The sequence below is a fragment of the Lineus longissimus genome, chromosome 5, assembly GCF_910592395.1.
Source record: "Lineus longissimus chromosome 5, tnLinLong1.2, whole genome shotgun sequence".
Taxonomy (NCBI): domain Eukaryota; kingdom Metazoa; phylum Nemertea; class Pilidiophora; order Heteronemertea; family Lineidae; genus Lineus; species Lineus longissimus.
The window spans coordinates 16,759,869-16,779,943 of NC_088312.1; the positions used below are offsets into that span (position 1 = coordinate 16,759,869).

The 20,075-nt window shown below is 41.7% G+C and overlaps 1 protein-coding gene across 4 annotated transcripts; it reads right to left on the reverse strand.

Moving 5' to 3' along the window:
* Window positions 1-244: 244 nt before the first annotated feature.
* LOC135488216 (uncharacterized) lies at window positions 245-3,485 on the reverse strand. 4 transcript variants are annotated; one of them, XM_064772717.1, is made up of 4 exons: window positions 3,242-3,485; window positions 1,187-2,403; window positions 811-940; window positions 245-472 (listed from the first exon to the last, which is right to left on the reverse strand). In XM_064772717.1, exons 2-4 carry the CDS (start codon window positions 1,843-1,845, stop codon window positions 452-454), a joined length of 810 nt encoding a protein of 269 aa, XP_064628787.1. In that variant the 5' UTR covers window positions 1,846-2,403; window positions 3,242-3,485; the 3' UTR covers window positions 245-451. The 4 variants fall into 4 exon arrangements, with proteins under 4 accessions (XP_064628787.1, XP_064628788.1, XP_064628789.1 ...); XM_064772718.1 differs by lacking the exon at window positions 3,242-3,485 and having other exon boundaries at window positions 1,187-1,732; window positions 2,313-3,102; XM_064772719.1 differs by lacking the exon at window positions 3,242-3,485 and having other exon boundaries at window positions 1,187-1,732; window positions 1,902-3,102.
* Window positions 3,486-20,075: the final 16,590 nt, after the last annotated feature.

The following is a 20,075-nucleotide window of genomic DNA, read 5'->3' on the forward strand; positions in this document are numbered from 1 at the left end:
CCTTTACTCGTGCACATTCCTTCGTCGATAAGGTAATTAACTTGCTCAGGAACAGCTTCGCAACTCACACCAAATATTCCTACCTTTCTTGGAACTAAGAAGTAGATAGGTCCTGGCTGCATGGGGTTGGATGGCAGATGAACTTGCTGAGCAAAGTCGAACGAATAGTGCATCCTTACATCCCTCGAAAATGGCTCGTTTAGGCCAAGTCCGACATTCCAAACAACTTTCTTAGCATCTGCGATCATCGCTCTGTATAGATTTCTCTCTTTCGACACAATGTCAAGATGTTCCAATTGTTTCTTCAACTTGGCATTTTTGACAACTAAGGGCAAACTTGCACTTCGTTAAATTGCAGCATTGTTCTTCTGGCACATCCAGCACAAATCGGACATTGGCCGAGTTCGAACGATGTATGGCAGGAGACGATTCCAAATGTTTTTGAAGGAAGTCAGTTTAACAGAATGGTCACCTGAAAAGAGATAAAACAAGGTTGGATATTAGAAGATTTGCAAACAAGTTTTTTCCTGAACCTTTCAGGCAGCTAAATCTACATGTATGGACCATTAAGAAGAACTTACATGTACAATGTATTTCATGACAGTATTGACACTGCAAACAATCTTTACAACAAGGATCATGGTTGTACATGTCATTACATGATTGTTTCATAGCGACTTCGTATTTCCTCCAGATAGAAGCCTTTGTTTCGTGGGATGGCAGCAATTTGATGTCGTCTGTTTTAAACCCTGGTACACGACCAGGCAAAACCATGGCATTGGCCTCTGCGAAGTTGTTTAGAAAACTAACCACCCGCTTGATATCTTCATAGGTGATGAGATTCGTATTGTCAACAAGGCCACCAGCTTTCCTCTCCAATGGTTCGACCTCATCAGCAGCATATGCAGCAGTCAGTTTCTTCAGCCTGTCATTGCCAATGCTGAAACAGTAGAAAATATTTGAATCAACAAAGTGAGAACAAAATTATAAAGTAAGGCAATCAACAATGATTATACATTTTCTGTCTCATTCAAGAAATGGAGCTCGGGCAGTTGGACATCTCCAAGTCAAAATAATTAATGAAAGTCTGATCATTTTCATTACCAGAGTTCAGTCTTTAATTGAATAAAAAATCATTCTGTTTTGTTTATTTAGTTTCTTATGAAAGATTTATAATCCTACTTACCAATGCATGAATCGGAAGGCGTTGCGACAAACTACTTTATTTTCAATCATCCAGGTAGTCCTGTATCGCGTTCTGTCCTTCTGTGACTTCCTTTTGGTCTGCTTTGACAGGTTCATGGTGCAACTAATTTTGCCAATGATGTACATTTCCTTCTCGCCAGCAGTAGCGGCACTCATGTTCATACGCAGTGTCTGTATGTGATCCGTCGAAAACTGCCTGATACAATTCCCCTCTTTAAACGGATTGCACTTGCAGTCAAAGTTCTCAATAAGTGTACGTTCCTGCACAGAATCACCACGAATCAAAGTACATGCAACTGGAGCGAGTACTTCTTCTCCCTTGTCGACAGTCACAGTGGGGCGATCAAAGTTTTCATCTTCAAAGTTCAAGACATCGTCATCCAAGTCCAAAGTTTCTGCTGCAGCATGGTCAAGTTCAGTCATCACCGAGTCGAAATCAGGATTTCCTGGTATATGCAGCCTATCGAGCACAGCCTCTTCTCCATCCAAATCACTCGAATCATTAGCACCTGCCTCCTCACAATCACTATCATCAAAATAATCAAGTGCTGCGTCGAGCAATGCAGCAATGTCAACATCTACGCCATGCAATTCACATCGACCAAGTTTATTCAGCGCGTTTGCAGCCTGTTCTGCCATTTTAAAGCACAAAAACACATTCACCGTCTGCTATAACTATTCGCAACACAACTTACATCTAATTGAAGCACAATTCTGATCTAAAATCAATGTATTTGATTATTATGAGTAATCTTTCCGTTTCTCCGTTGTTTACAACCACGTGAGACAAGACCACAATTGATTTTTTAAGCCTTTTAGCAGTTAAATTGTCAATGTTTGACCGCGACGCATCAAATACTGCGTAGGGTTGTGAATCTGAAATTTTGTTATGATATTCCGGACAGTCGGGCAAGTAAATGGGGAAAAATAAACTGGTAGTTGACCACAAAATTTTTTTGATAATCGACAAATTAGACAGACATTGATATTTCCACTCTTTTCAGCCAACTGGCAGAAAAATCTCAAAACACGCCCCCTATTACCATATTAGCAAAATTCGAAATTAATTTTTTCATCAAATAATTTCTTTACATCTGTAGACTTACCACAACAAATATTTTTTCAATACCTCTCCAAATATGTACTTGAGAGTTAAAAACATTCACTCGTCTAAATGATAGGCCTCGACCCTCCAACCTATGAATATTCATTAGTGGTCTTGTCTCAATGAAGGTAGATTTCAGGGGTTAACACTTTGAGAATTTTTTCTAACTAATGTAGATGACATCCCACAACTCTCCAACAAAGGAAAGTGATATCTGGAAATTTTTGGAGAAATGAGAGACATTTCCAAGAGTGGTACAACTGTGCCAAAAGCGACGAAAGAGGACAAAATCGACAAAAGTCATGATTTTGCAGCCAACACCACCAAATTCAAAGACCAGCCCTGGCCAGAATAAGCAAGCTATGGAGCTGAAAACTTAGGATGTGATTTAGGAATATCTTTGCTGCTTAGGGCACAACTTTCAGAATCAAGGCCTAAGCAGTTTCAAAGAAATTACAAAATGAATGGCAACACAACAAGACTTGTAAAAATGAAACCAAACTTAGACCGGGGCTAGGTTGGCTCATATTGGGGTGAAATTAAGTTTTTTTGTCATTATTTTAGCTTGTTTTGACCTTAAATCATCAGCAATACAATATTCTAAATGAATTAGAGTGATTTTAGCACATTCAAATTTTTCGCTAAATTGACCCAAAATGTAGTGTAAATGGAGACAAGACCACAATTGATTTTTTAAGCCTTTTAGCAGTTAAATTGTCAATGTTTGACCGCGACGCATCAAATATTGCGTGGGGTTGTGAATCTGAAATTTTGTTATGATATTCCGGACAGTCGGGCAAGTAAATGGTGAAAAATAAACTGGTAGTTGACCACGGAAATTTTTTGATACTCCACAAATTAGACAGACATTGATATTTCCACTCTTTTCAGCCAACTGGCAGAAAAATCTCAAAACACGCCCCCTATTACCAATTAGCAAAATTCGAAATCAATTTTTTCATCAAATAATTTCTTTATACACCCCCCTTTAGGTAGGGGTGCGTAAGCTAGACATGCGTGAAGGAATTAGTGCATTTCCATTAGAAATTCTCTGTATAGCTTGAAACAAAAATTTTTGGTCAAAAATGGCGCTGATGAATATGTAGGGTAGTTTCATGTGTCTGTGCGTCGCTCCAGCGCATCGGTAGGTCGCGCCCCATTGGCTGATTTTCAATTTTCAAGAATAAATTTCAATTTTAGGGGGGTTCGGGGGGCCTTTCCCCCCGACACATGCCTAAAAAAATCAGGAAACATTTATTTGTATTCTAATTAGAAAAACTGCCGCCTAAATCAAGCATTACTCACAAAAACGCCGACGTTTTGTTTCAATTTTGCCGAGGTCACGTGACATATAGTATATTTCACACACGCACGCGCTCGCCTGGTAACTGATGCCAAGACGTGTTTCTTCAGTGTTTTCTCGAAATCACACCAAATCAACAATACAATATGATCCAAATAATGCAAATACGCTTTTCGTACCATCTAACATGCACTTGACTGCCCACTGCGCGTGCAAATTAGCGAGAAAAAATTATTGACTTTTTTTGGCCATTATATACACCTGCGGAACCATTTCCACATCGGCCGTGGCCTAATAATCCCAACAATTTTAGGAGGGTTCGGGGGGATTATCCCCTTGACAGATACTTCAGGACAGATCAAAGAATTACATTTGCATGTCCGCCTTAACAGCTTAAATCCTGTACAAAAGTGCTGTTTATTTGCGGAATTCAATCAAAACTCGCGCTGATTCGTGAAACAAGTCTCAATTGGCAAATTGGTCGAACTCTCAATATACACCATCTAGATTCTGCACCCAGAACAAACTACTTTCGACCGTCTGCTTCAGTGGCGTCGGCACACGAATGAAGACACAATTTTGATTCTTCCTTTCAAATTTCCCAAATTTATTGCAATATTTAGTAAATTTAACCGCAGTAAACCAATTCAATTGATTATTATTACCATTCAGAACATACATAGAGACTTTTTCCATAACACGACCTTTCGCAATAATTATTTTTGGCATTTTGTGGCACTGGCACTTGACTTGGCAGTCACAACCAAGTCCAAAGACAATTTAAACCAATTTATTTTGATGTCATAATGGCAGGCCTATAGGCTCAAAATCACCCAGAGTGGGTACACGGAAGGGTGAATTGACTGTCCAATGGCAATGGGGGGTTTGGGGGGCTTCCCCCATTGCACTGGATAATATCAAATTCAAATTCAAATTCTTTATTAGCACAACTATCACAAGTACAGATGACATCCATCGCCCGCCCCCCCCCCCCCCCAGCGGTAAATGATATGGAAGGGCTAGTTGATTGTCCACCGGGGGGTTTGGGGGGCACTGGTTAAAACCTATGTCGACGGAGGGGGGTTTGGGGTGTGTCCCCCATTGTAACAGCTGTAGTTGTTAGAGCTTGCACTTAACATATGCTTGTAGGGGGGTTCGGGGAGCTCCCCCGACATAAAGGGGGGTGCGCTAAGTCTGTGACTTTACATATTATCTGTAGACTTGCCACAACAAATATTTTTTCAATACCTCTCCAAATATGTACTCGACAGTTAAAAACATGCACTCATCTAATTGATAGGCCTTGACCCTCCAACCTATGAATATTCATAAGTGGTCTTGTCTCACGTTTTAATTAGACATGGGGGCCGCCATTGACACGTAACCAGTATTGACCAATCAGCACGCTTGATTCAGCGAGCCTTGGCAACAACTTGGGTGTTGTTTACTGAATCACCTCGTGAAAATCCACCAAAATCTGCATGATAATGACGTCAAACTTGTTTTTGACGTCATAATTCAATCAACGGGATTCCCACTTCTATAATCATAGTGGTATTTCCCGGGAAAAAAACACTTTCTGAAGCACGTGACTGGCCGCGAAAGTTGCCAGATTTTGGGTCATTTTTCACGCAAATTTCTAGAAGTTCTTGTAGGGAGGCCTTAGAAAAGTCATTCAAAAGCATCTTTTGGATTATAGTTTTGCAGTTCCGATGGTTGAAATACTTAGATAAGGTATTTATTTAGTGTTTTCCATCATTAAAAAAAAAAGGTCAAATCCAACATACATTGCACATAATCATCGCTAGCTCAATAAATGGCCGTGCGATTTAATACCCGATTCCGTGACGGGTCACAAATAAGCATCTTCCCGGTCGTTTCATCCAGATCAAATTTGAATGCTTGTGGATAAAGTCCCATTTGTTTCAATTTGAAGAAAATTTGCTGATTGAGTGATTTTAAATCGTATAATCCATCAGGAATATTAATGTATTTCCAGCCATTTCCGTCATCAATTGCCAAATTATTATTTCCTAAATCTTTTGAAATATTGTAAAATGTACAGGGGGTGCCGGTGTATATTATTCTCATTCCCAAAACATCGTCAATCTCTTCTTTCAATTGAATTGTTAAATCGTTTGGATTCTGCTCTGTAAGATATCTAGAGTCAATCATTAAAGTTTTGTCTGTCATTTAGATAGTAATTATTCCATGTTGAATATACTACTAGAGTTTTCGTTGACGACCTTCAAAGGGTAACTCGCGTCAAATTTCACCACATAATGTTTTAGCTGTTTTTGACAAATGACTACGTCACTTTCTCATAAATCGGTAAGGTTTTCGAATCGAAATGCACATTTTCTAGAAATTGATGGTTTAATCCCGCCCGGACAGCTCGCTTCGATGCCGTTTTCGTTTTCGTTGATGACGTCACAACATGAACATTTTCGCGGTCGCGGTTTGTTTACATTCAGCGATTTCATAATAAATCTAATCAAAAATGGAAAATTTGAGCTTTACATTTGTGATCAACATTTAAAAACAGACATATTTCCGCAAAGTTGTAAATCACATCATAGTATCACTTTAACATACGTGGGATTAAAGACTATAAAATTCTTATCCTTAAAAATCCACTTCCTATACACCTTTCCAGAAATTGGGCGCTAAGTGTCCGAAATAGTGAAACTAGGCCTTATGGTGGAGGGACAAAGGAGATAGTCATGGTTGACCAATACACTTGAATGCCTTTAATGACGGACAAGGGGGAAAAAGTTAGTTCCAATGAAAGCCACCAATTTCGGGAAGCATGTATTGTAGGTTTCGTTATAATCAAATGTAGGACAGAAAAGTATTATATTTTCAAAGTGATTTTTGTAAACGGTTTCTAACAAATCTAAAATAAAGTGGGTCTTACCACAGCTTGTTACACCTGAAACTATGGCATTGTACGGTTCAAAAATGAAAATATCTTTGAGGTTATTCACCATTTAAGGATGTAGAAGGTGCGTATGACAGTGATGTAGGCCTTTGTGTCTGCATGGTTGGGCAATGTTTTATTTTTTTATTTTTTTTTTTTATTCTGTGGTATTGATGAAAATTATTGTCCCGTGTGTAGGCCACTTTGTCTGGGCGGCTAGACTGACGTTTTTAGCTCACCTCTTAGCAGAGGTGAGCTTATCCCATACCGTGGCGTCCGTCGTCCGTCGTCGTCGTCGTCGTCGTCGTCGTCGTCCGTCGTCCGTTAGCAGGGCACGTTTCGTAACTGTTAGAGCTATTGAGTTGAAACTTGGTACACATGTACCCTTATGTAATGACACCTTGGAGACCAAGTTTCGGTTTGATTCGTTTCATGGTTTGGCCACCAGGGGGCCAAACGTTAAAAGTGAAAATATGCAATATCTCCCTTAATAGTAGTCGGGAATTTTTGAAAAAAATATGGTAGGTACTTCTAGCAAAGGTGCATCATATATCCTCCGGGTTTTTGATTTGACCTCCTTTTCAAGGTCACAGAGGTCAAATGGTGTAAATTGGCCGTTAGGATGTAACGATGGCACGTTTCTAAACTGCAATGACTATTGATACCAAATTTGGTACACATTTACCCCCTTAGTCAGGTGATCTCAGGGATTGAAGTTTGGTCCAATATGATTCACCACTTGACCACCAGGGGGCAAAATCCAAAAACCTTAAAAATGTGAGTATTCCTTAACTTCTTGCTTGATTGCCACCAATTTGATATCATGGGTACATCTAACCACCATACAGTATATGTCACACAGGTTTTTAATTTGACCTTCTTGTCAAGGTCACAGAGGTCAAATGGCGTAAATTCGCTGTCAGGCCGTAACTATGGCACGTTTCTTAACTGGAATGACTATTGATCACAAATTAAGTACACATGTACCCCTTGGTCAGGTGATCTCAGGTACCGAAGTTTGGTGCGATCTGATTTGCCGTTTGGCCTCCAGGGAGGGGGCCAAATCTAAATTCTTCAAAATGCCATTATTCCTAGTAATGACTTGCCCGATTGGCACCAATTTTATATCATAGGTACATCTAATTCTAACAACCATTCAATGTGTCACCCGGGTCTCCTTTGATTTGACCTACTTTTCAAGGTCACAGAGGTCGAATGTACTGTAAATTGGCCATTTTGGGGAAATTGTAATTGCTTGGACCTACATCAAACCTAACACTACATGACACAATACCATGCTCTTTATCCATCTTTCCTCCACATGAGGTGAGCACAATGGCCCTGGCTATTTCATTTATATATACTCACAGATGTCGCCACCTGCCAGCCGCTGTAGTTAGCAACCAGATGTCGCCATGCCGATCGTTGTTAGCAACCAGATGTTGACGCCTGCTGATCGTCGTTTGCAACCAGATGTCGCCACCTGCCCATCGTTGTTAGCAACCAGATGTCGCCACTGCCAAGCAGTTATAGATGTAGATTTGATGTTGGTGATGTTCCGTTAGGATGTTAACTGTTCCTTCGGACACATATGTACGACTTTTGGTGCGATCTAGTATAGAATTTTAGTCGGAAATACTTCTAAAGACTTCGGAGCCAGGAATGCCAATCTTCAGTTACTAGATCGTACTGCAGCTACTTTTTAAAACTTACCTCAATACGCATAGCGTGTTATATATTCAAGTCATCAATTTTATATGTTTGTATTTGTGTGAAGCACCGTTCTCGTAACGTATAACACACTGTCACTTTATAGTTAGTAAAGGTCAGTGTTATACACGGCTTCAAGCCATTATTATACCAATGCCTGTGATTTTACAAGCGACCCGACCCAAAGCTGTATTGGCCAAGAGGATCAAGCTTCGTTAGACTACACTCCCCGTTGATGGTGCCACTACCCCCGTATCCTGATACGAGATCAGCCTGAAGACGAACCACAGTTGTGCAGATCCCCTTGACCTTGGACGGATGTTACTCTAAGCAATCTAGAATAGTTTGTCGGGTAAGAATCGCCATTGGTGCAGTGAACTTGTAAATATTTTAACTGGTATGTAAAATGGATCTACCAAGACGTGATGCTAGAAGGCCCGGAAACCTCAGTGATTATGTGTGCGAGGATGACGGTAGATACCTTGACAATGCCATGCAAGCCCAACAACCCGAGCCATCCAATCCACCAGTCAACCCTCGAGTTGTGATGGAAAGACAAGCTACAAGTTTGAAGGCAAAGTTACAGCGGAATGCGGAGAAAACCGTTTGCCTAATTATTCCTAGTAATGACTTGCCCGATTGGCACCAATTTTATATCATAGGTACATCTAATTCTAACAACCATTCAATGTATCACCCGGGTCTTCTTTGATTTGACCTACTTTTCAAGGTCACAGAGGTCGAATGTACTGTAAATTGGCCATTTTGGGGAAATTGTAATTGCTTGGACCTACATCAAACCTAACACTACATGACACAATACCATGCTCTTTATCCATCTTTCCTCCACATGAGGTGAGCACAATGGCCCTGGCCATTTTTTATGATACTTTTATGGTTCTTACTCCAAGCAACGATACATCACATGTCATACCGACTTTGGTTTGACCTATACTATACATGTTCAATGTTTCTTAACCAGGATGAATTTCAAATCACCAAATATCTATACGGTGAGGACAATGGCCCCTGGCCGTTTCAATATATAAAACTTTTCAAAGATTGAAATAGTCGTCAGTTGGCTTTTTCAATGTGATGAGTAGATGTGTATGAAATTTATTTTTCGCCATCCTTGTTAATCTTGAGGTTATAAAGTGTATGGGGTGTACGATTACGGGTTTTGTTATTAATTGAGACAAATTGGCTCAAGTTGAAGCCTTCTAAAGGGGACTAATTTCGGCATAAAATCGGGTAAAATCGGTGAGAGCTCCCTAGGGTGAACTCTCGGAGGTGAATTTTCGGAGGTTCCCTTTCGGAGGTGAACTCCCAGGGCGTTGATATATATTGCCCTTTTTGGCTCACCGTAGGGGAGTCTTTACGATAGTTCTGTGTCCGTTGTCGTTGTCGTCGTCATCGTCGTCCGTTGTATCCTGCGGCACGTTTCTTAACCGCTTGTGCTATGAACCTGAAACAATGTATACATCATGCTTAAGGTCATATGTACCCTGACACTGAATTTTGCTCCGGTCTGAATCTTGACTTTGCCACCAGGGGGCTAAAACCTAAAAGTTAAAATGTGCAATATCTCATTTATTACTGATTTATTTTTGACCAAAATTTTATGGTGGGTACCCCTAGCAAGGATACATCACATATCATACAGATACTGGATTTGACCTACTTTTCAAGGTCGCAGAGGTCAAACTTTAAAATTTCACCGATAGTGGCACGTTTTGTCTTTATTCGTCCTATAGTCTTTAAAGTTGGTATGTAGACACCTGTTACGTAGCTCTACATGTTGACAAAAAATCAGGTCGATGTGGCATACTTTTCAAGGTCACAGAGGTCAAATGGTGTGAATTGGCCGTTTGTGTGTAAATATGGCACGTTTCTTAACCACTAAAGCTATGAACTTTAAACTTGGTAGCCTACACATGACCCCCTAGGTCAGATGACCTGTGACACTGATTTTCGGTCCGGTCTGATTCTTAACTTTGCCACCAGGGCGCCAAAACCAAAAATTTGAATAGTGCCATATCTCGCTTATTACTGATTAGTTTTTGGTAAAAAATTTATGGTAGATACTCTGAGTAGCAAGGATACATCACATATGATACGGGTTTTTGATTTGACGTACTTGTCAAGGTCACAGAGGTCAAATGGCATAAACTGGCCATTTGAGCGTAACTGTGGAATGTTTGTTAACCCCTAAGGCTATGAACTTGAGACTTTGTACAAAGGACGATGGGGTGATGAAGGTAGCACTATACATCCCTGCTGCTTGCCGAACATCATCGCTCTCACGATGGTTTGTAGTCACAGTTTTTGTTGTCAGCACTATACATCCCTGCTGCTTGTCGAACATCATCACTCCCGCGATGGTTTGTAGTCACAGTTTTTATTGTGAGCACTATACATCCCCGCTGGTTGCCGAACATCATCGCTCCTGCGATGGTTTGTAGTCGCAGCTTCTGATAAAAGTTCTTGGTACTGCACTTTTCTGTTAGTTGCGAGAACTCGGCACTTGTGTGACGTTGAGCAGTTTCCTCCAATACTTTTAAAATAAATAAAACACATGTATACCCAGGTCCCTCGCAAGCAATGACATCATGATTCGATACTTTAGATATGCATGCACGCATCGTAATGCAACACTGGTGTCATGTGTTTCCCCCTATTGAAAAGTCATGGTCTCTCTAGCTGCCTATTGTTTGGAAACACTGACACATGGGAAACAACCACAGATGTTACACCGGGCTGTTGGAATCAACGCGTGCGTCTTTCACTATCTGTTAGGACGACACCAGTTTTACAAGTGACTATGGAAAGACTGAATTTTTTGCCTCTTGTGTTGCCTCCGCCTTTGCTACCCCCGCTTCTACCTGCGGTAGTTATGGACATGCGTGTTCAAGAGGTTCGTCCGCCACCAGTTCTGCCAAGGCTGGATGAGATCCTCACAACTCAAGTGAATCATCCATACGTCGGACAAGATGTATATAGGAGGCTGCGAAACCACGAGATGGATTTCTGGCACATGACAGGCGAGACCGTACAATCTTTCGATAATATCGTCGAAGCCCTCCGTCCACGGTTTGATCCAGGAGCGGGACGGCCGTATACCCTTACGATTGAGAACAGGTTGCTCCTCTTTTTCTACTGGGTGAAAAAGTACCCGGATATTGTTGAAGTTTCGGCACTTTTCGACATAAGCAGACAGTCTGCGAGTAGAGAATTGATGGATATGTCCAATGTTCTGTGGGATTACTTCCAAGACGGTATTTCATGGCCTACCGACAACGAATGGCAAGAGCTGAGAGGAAATTGGGATACAATACCGGACGCAGTAGGAGCAATCGACGGTACTGTCCACACAATCGAGATGCCAGAACTCGACAGTCATTTATTCTACAGTGGACATGTTCATCGATACTGTTTGAGTACTCAAGTTATCATTGACAACAGGAACAACATTAGATACATCCATGTAAGTTGAACATTACTCATATTCAAATAACATATTATCCACCTTCACGACATAGGAGATATTTTCCATTCTAAAAGTTGCTTCAACATTACACTGAAATATGAATCTGTAGTTACAAAATGTACCTCCAAAAGGTTTGAGTTGTCATTATTCTTCCATTTTCAGTCTGGATTCCTCGGCCACACTACTGACGCAAGGCAGTACCGATTGATGGCACCCGTTGGACCTGGAAGACAGTTGTCGATGCCAGACAACTGTTTCTTATTGGCGGACAAAATATATCCTAGTGAGCGCCCGCTGCTGACGGCATGGAAAGGAAACGAATTAGGAATACGACGACAACGGCAACAGGATCTGCAGCAACAACAAAAACGGCTGTTCAACATCAAGCACGCACATCACAGGGTGCATGTGGAGCATGTTAACAAGACTTTGAAACAGTACAAAATAGTGAAGGAGCGATGGCGTCATCCACTAGAAATACTTCCGAAAGTTGTCGATATTTGCGGATGCCTTGCTAATCGGCATATCCGATTCATAGACAAGGTGAGATAATTACTATGATGTCGTTTGGAGATATATATATATATATAGATTAGTAACATTAGAGGCATTCCATATGAAATCAACCTATTTAAGAAAATCTTCCCAGGTCATAGTCTCAGAATTGGCTAATTTTTACATATTTTGTAGGTTATAGGGCCAATATGAAAAGTCCAAAATATTTTTGTCATATTCCTGACAGTTAGCCCCCCAGGAGGGTCCAAAAAAGGGGGCGTGGCACCTTTTGGGGGCGGCCGCCTATTTCCTAGCCATCTTTGAATGGCTATATCTCAGAAAGTATTAGAGATACCCTTTTGATTCTTTCAGGGTGTTTTCTTCTTGGCCCAAGGACTGCTTTAAACTCATTAATTATATACTGAGACCTTTAGGATGAAAATTTATGGGGTTTCAATATTAGGTGATTTTTGACCAAAATTGCGTTTTTGGGGGCTCTACCACCCACACTATAACAGGGTGGGGACAAATGAATGGTTGTTTTGGAAGTATCCTGTAATGACATTGTCTTGGTGTAAAAGAAACATCCTGAAAGATTCAGAAGTTTCTGAAAAGTGGTGCTGAAGTTGGTCCCACCCCCAAAATGCCACATTTTGAGGGTCCAAAATGGCCAGGTAGGAATGGGTTAATGATGAAAAAAATAATTTTCCTCAAGAGACCTTGGTACCTTCTACTTGTGAGTAAAAAATCTTTTTCAAACCAGCACTTCTTCTAGGGGAAATAAATAGTTTCCCTAGTCAAGACTGGTATGCCACTCGTCCCTATATAACATGTACATTAATGTACATAAATGTACATCAATTTTTTTTTCCATATAATACTTTATTTATAACAGTAGGAACAACAGCTACAGTATTTGAATAGCCCTGGAAACACTGGATTGTCCTTAGCATTCTTCTAAGAACCATAGAACAATAAGTCCCATCTAATTTACTACAGTTTGGTCTACATGTAGATCACAAAAGTCAGTGCATGAACCGCTGATAGCCTGCTTTTATTCTTGTTTCATCAGCTGAGGAAATGAAATAACTGCGTCCTAGACCACAAGTTGTTGGGGCATCAATTATGGCCAGGATGTGCTCGCTCCGCTCCGCAACCCTCTCTCAACCGCGACTCTAGCGACTTTTCAATTCATTTGGCCACCAGTTGACTCTCAGATGACACAGCAAGTCCAGACCAGCATCAGAAGAAAGGCCTTTCGCATCTATCTATCCCGAGGCCTGGAGTGCGCCTTTGGCGACTCTGGAAATCAGAAAGCGGCCAATCGAAATAACACAGCTGGCAAAAGGGAGCTGGTCGTCCTGGCTAACGTTCAGTCCATATGGCGTGCCCCAAACTTGCAGCGTCAAAGGGTCGTCGATATTCGACTGCCCCCTTTGCAAACCTGGCTTAGAAGAGGGCCATTTTCAGGAAATCTCCCGCAGGGAAAGGGTTAATCTTCCACTGCTTCATCTGGAGAAAATTAAAAAGAATTTATATCATTATAACGAATTTGTATGCATCATTATTGAGTAGCCCAGGATCCTGCAGGAGAGTACGCGAATAAGACCACGAGTTTGCACCTCAAACTTGAAAACCTGCGTATTCTAGCAGGGATTTCCGCTATAAACTTTTTTAAGATGCTAAAAATGGCCCGGGTATAGCTGAGGCTTTGATAAATATCATGTTTGGTTTGGTCATGGGCAATCCCTAAAAAGGAAATATGGATGCGTACTCTCCCGCGGGATTCTCGGGTATTGTTTGGCTATTCATGTATGCCAACCACTGTAATGCCATGGTACTCCTGTACTGAGCAACTGATTTAGCAAGTTCTGATGAATAAAAAAAAACCTACCAAGTGACCAAGAGATAAATTCCTTTAAACCATCAGTGAGAGAGTTTGTTTACACTGTCAGGGAATACAACTATTATGTGGCTATTCCTCCCTCTCGTCGGGATGAGTCCGGGTAAACTGTGTTCTTTGAGTATTGCTTACCAAGGTCATCTCCCATTAACGTGGCTCTTTGTAATCGAAGAAGCACCCGGGCCTCCCGCAGGTAGTCTCGATACTCTTCTTGGTTCACCCTTGCCAGTTGCCATAGAGTTGGTCGTCTCTGCTGTGGCCTTGGAGGTGGGCCATTGACATTGTGTGCGACTGCAACGGGGGCGACGTGTATCTGCTGCGGCAGTGGAGGCGGGCCATGGCCATTGACGTTGGGTGCGCCTTCAACGGGGGCGACGTGTATCTGCTGTGGAGGAGGCAGGCCATTGACACCGGGTGCGCCTTCAACGGGGGCGACGTGTATCTGCTGTGGAGGAGGCAGGCCATTGACATCGGGTTGCGCCTTCAACGGGGGCGACGTGTATCTGCTGTGGAGGAGGCAGGCCATTGACATCGGGTGCGCCTTCAACGGGGGCGACGTGTATCTGCTGTGGAGGATGCGGGCCATTGGCATCGGGTGCACCTTCAACTGGGGCGACGTGTATCTGCTGTGGAGGATGCGGGCCATTGGCATCGGGTGCACCTTCAACGGGGCGACGTGTATCTGCTGTGGTTGTGGATGCAGGCCGTACATCGGGTGGCACGTTAGCCTCTTGGTCCGGAGCAGGGATATCGAAGAAAATATCCATCGGATTAACGATGTGTTGTCGATATCTCCTGCGGCCGAAGACAGGTTGATTCACGGCAGGTGGTGGATTAGCCTGGGCCTCCTGCATGCGGGCATCCACTGCCGCCTGCAAATCTGGGACACGGTCTGGTTGAGGTCGCCGCCATCTAGCTGCTGGTGCCTGCGCGTAGCGCATTTCGCGCTGACGCTCCTCAACACCACTGAAATTTTAAATTTCGAAATGTGAGTGAACATTGAACAGGTGGAACGGCTATTGCACATACTGCCATGGGCGGACGAGTAGGGCCGCGCTTCATATCTGTTTGCCAGGGGACCGGGGTACACGAGCTTGCATCCGGCATGCGCGCTGCTGGACCGCGACAATAGAGGTTAACGCCGAGCAAATACGCTCAAGTGAAAACAATGCTTAAGGCGATCTCACCAGGAGGAAGAAAATGTTATAGACCTGCTACTCATGCGCTTTCCCAGGAAAGGTTCACACATTTTCAATAATATGCATGGAAAATTACCCATGAATCCCGTGGGAGAGTACGCATCCCCTATGTCCTCTTCAGAGATGACCAAATCAAAGCCACAGCTCTTTATACCCGGTCCATTCGTTATCATCCTAACAAAGTTTGTAATATATATCTAGTGGAAATCCCTCCTAAAATGTGCAGGTTTTAAAATTCGAGCCGCCAACCTGTGCTCTCATTTTGCGTGTACGCACCTGCGGAATCCCGGGGGAACAGAAGGGGCGGGGTGAAGAACCTTTTTGAGGAGAGGACTACTTACTCAGCAATTGCCCGCTTGATATACTCTCCGATCCTTCTTCGTAGTTGTTTGTCTGTTCGGGTGGTGTATAACGCTCTAGATCTTTCATCAAGCCTGTTTATGTTGTTTCTAACATATCTAAGATTCCTCGTATGGTTTTCGCGATTGATTTGATAGGCCTCCCGCAGGATGCGGGCTTCATCCGCGCCGACTGCTTGTCTTCCTGCCATCAAAATGCTGAGGCAGTCACCGATTGGCATACATGTAGTCAACAGAAATCCTGACTTGTTTGGAATCGCAGGCAATGCGTGCCAAATGAAGGTTGACTTAGTCAATGACAATCATGAGCTTTCAACTTCTTGACCTTCAATAGGCCTAGCTTCCCAACTTGATCACACAGTGCTTTACATTTCTATCGGGCTCAAATTATTATGCCCATTGACAAAACGATCGAGTATATTGCATCGCGTTGTACCGACCAAAACAATGAAGAAACTGATTCAAAGACGTTAACAGACTAGATTGACCAATCAGAAACCATGGGCGGAGCTTAATATGCAACGCTGACCGGACATAACACTGATTTAGTCGAGGAACGGAACCGGTGGCGCCGTATGGTGGCAATACGTATCGTTAGGTCCTCATTCGCCAATCAAAGCGAAGGTAACAAACTAATCGAGGTGCACGGTACACTTTAGGTTTTCGTTCGTTCAATTATGAGACAGATCTAATAAAACCCAAAATAAGAGCCCCAGAATGGGTGCCAAGTTATAGGCCTATTATTAAAGCCTTTTGCGGTTTTGGACACTTTTAAAGTTGACCACAACATGCAATCCCCATGCCCTGATGATAGGCCCAAATGGCATAATCATTTTTGACGTTGCCTGCTTATTCCCTGCATTACATGATCATGGATCAGCTGGTTAGAAATGGTGTGATCATAACGCGACCTGCTTTAAAAGACCAAGACCACAACAATTTCTATGACCTGTTCAAAGACAATGTATCCTCAGCAGTATGACATCATGTGCACGCTCTGTCGATATTAAGAGATGGGAATGAATTACTAAGAACCAACAGATGCCTACACAGGATGCCATAGCCAACCACTACAAAGGGCGGGTGGGTGGGTGGGGCAAAACAAACAAACTACAATCGACTGTAAATGGAGCCTCCCGGTTCATCCAGGGACCCGAAGACTCTCATAGTCGTCTCTGATCCACCTTCCTCCAACAATAGTTCCAAAAACTGAATGAGGACAGTTAATCGATGGAGTGCCCATGACGTCATGTTGCTTAGAATAACAATGTATCCTCAGCAGTATGACATCATGTGCACGCTCTGTCGATATTAAGAGATGAGAATGAATAACTAGTCCCCAACAAGCACAACACCGCCCTCTCCGGGCGCCATCAACGCTAGATTCCACGTGTTTCTGTATTAGGTAACCAAATTCTCAAAATACCCAACCCTAATACAGAAACACAATCCGGTAGCCACAACCAAAGAAAGTAACAACGAGAACATTAACTATTATGCTGCTAAACTTTATTCTCCCCAAAGGAAAAAACAAACAGAAAATATGCTAAATTTTACACACAAGCTACACAAATATTTAAGTTACTGTCTCTACTTGGACGTTGAAGTCAATTTTACCTCGGTAAACACCAGAGACCCATGCCTCATGTTACGCCAAAAAATACGACGCTCTGCAAACTGATCAAGTATTTCATTTCACCACTCTCCTGTTTAACTAGACATAAAACCCCAGACCTAATTACAATAAATACAATAATTTTTAAGGTCCGTGGCCCCAATTCTAGCCATAATATCCTAAAGGGAGTCTTTAGGCAGGAGCTAGGTAGTCAATATTAAGATTACTCGAAGTCGCCGAGAGGGGTATCTCCTATCTCACAGAACATCGAAACTACATGTATTCACATTTGTACGCAGAATAAATATATCGCTGAATTAAACGCAAGCCAATCCCCTAACTGTGCATATTAGTCATGTGACGACCACCAATTTGACCCCTAGCTCCTGCCTTTAGTCCCCCTTTAAAATGCAATTTTTTCCAAATTTTCTGCATATATCAGATATACGCTATCCAGCGGACAAAAACATGAAACTATATGAACGGTTTTGGCAACTGGGCCTCATCCAAATAACCTAGCTCCGAACCCTTCCATTTCACAGCCCCCACGATACCCTCAGACAAACATTTCGCTACCCTTGCCGCTTGCTCCAGCTTTTGAGTTCTAGCATAATGTCTGGCAGAAGTTTCCGTAGCCCAACCGACGTGATCCATCAAAGCTGGAACACCAAGATTTCCTGAAGAACCCAGGGTTATCGCACAACCACCCCAAAACTGTGGGGGGTCTCACCTTCGTCTAGTCCCAGGGTACGAAGAAAAAACTTCAGTCTTTGATAAGTGGCCTCATAACTCAATGGGGCATCCCTCCCAACTCCCTGTTTTACCGGCCTAAATAAATATCCTACCTCCAGACTAACTCCCAGAGATTGAGCGACCCTCATATAAAGTTCCAGAGCCATTACCGGGCAGACTACGGCATCCTCAATTCTAAAAATCAAGAAGACGTTGGGCTTGTTCAACCTGAGTCATGAGTCTTACCCCACGTATGTTTTATAATTAAACCCGCATCTTGCGGCAGTTTCCTGATCTCCTTGGGTGAGCATTACGCCCAGGTCATGAGCCCAGTCCCCCCAAAAAACATCAATTTAAACAATGCTTGGTCTCTCGCTAGGAGGAACCTTTCCGTTGAACCCACACACTGTTGGCTCAGGTGCCTCTCCATGTAGAGAGACATGAGCCTGAGCTTATCGAAGAATAACGGTTTCGCTTGAACAGGAGATACTCGGGCCCTGCTCTGTTCTTCCCTTATCTGAACCAAATAAGTTTGGACCTCTCTTGACTTAACGGGGTTGCCCCCCTCTACGCTCCAAGCCTTAACAGCGCCTACTGAGTCGAACACGTATTTCAGTTGTGAAATTTGTCGCAACCGTTCCATTAGCCAACCTCTTACGACAAGTGCAGCCTGGTTTTCTATCACCTATTGCCTGACAAACTCTATTATGCTGGTTTCATTCACTCCGGATTTGATTGATTCCTTGTATCCTCATTCCTAGTATCCATTACCGATTAAGTACAGTAATATCTTGATACAATCACACTCTGATTATTGTTTTCATTATTATCGTCATATTTATTTGTTTAGGTAGTGAATTATATACATTTGTTTTCATATTCTTTATGCGTATATATGGTTAGGTATTATAAACGCCTATTATACTTTCGCTTAGTCGTAATATTCAGCTATATGGTTTTATTCACTCCGTCAAACCTTGAGTTTTATCGATAGGCATATTGTGATTTGATTGATTCCTAGTATCCTCATTCCTAGTATCCTTATTATTACCGATTAAGTACAGTAATATCTTGATGCAATCACACTCTGATTATTGTTTTCATTATTATCGTCATATTTATTTGTTTAGGTAGTGAATTATATACATTTGTTTTCATATTCTTTATGCGTATATATGGTTAGGTATTATTAACGCCTATTATACTTTCACTTAGTCGTAATATTTAGCTATATGGTTTCATTCACTCCGTCAAACCTTGAGTTTTATCGATAGGCATATTGTGATTTGATTGATTCCTTGTATCCTCATTCCTAGTATACAGTAATATATTGATACAATTACACTCATTATTGTCACATTTATTTATTCACTCCGTCAAACCTTGAGTTTTATCGATAGGCATATTGTGATTTGATTGATTCCTAGTATCCTCATTCCTAGTATCCTTATCATTACCGATTAAGTACAGTAATATATTGATACAATTACACTCATTATCGACACATTTATTTGTTTATGTTGTGAATTATGTGTATATATGGTTACGTTTTATTAACGCCTATTATACTTTCGCTTAGTCGTAATATTTAGCTATATGGTTTCATTCACTCCGTCAAACCTTGAGTTTTATCGATAGGCATATTGTGATTTGATTGATTCCTAGTATCCTCATTCCTAGTATCCTTATTATTACCGATTAAGTACAGTAATATCTTGATACAATCACACTCTGATTATTGTTTTCATTATTATCGTCATATTTATTTCTTTATGTTGTGAATTATATACATTTGTTTTCATGCGTATATAATGGTCACGTATTATAAACGCCTATTACACTGGTTTCATTCACTCCGGATTTGATTGATTCCTTGTATCCTCATTCCTAGTATACAGTAATATATTGATACAATTACACTCATTATCGTCACATTTATTTATTCACTCCGTCAAACCTTGAGTTTTATCGATAGGCATATTGTGATTTGATTGATTCCTAGTATCCTCATTCCTAGTATCCTTATTATTACCGATTAAGT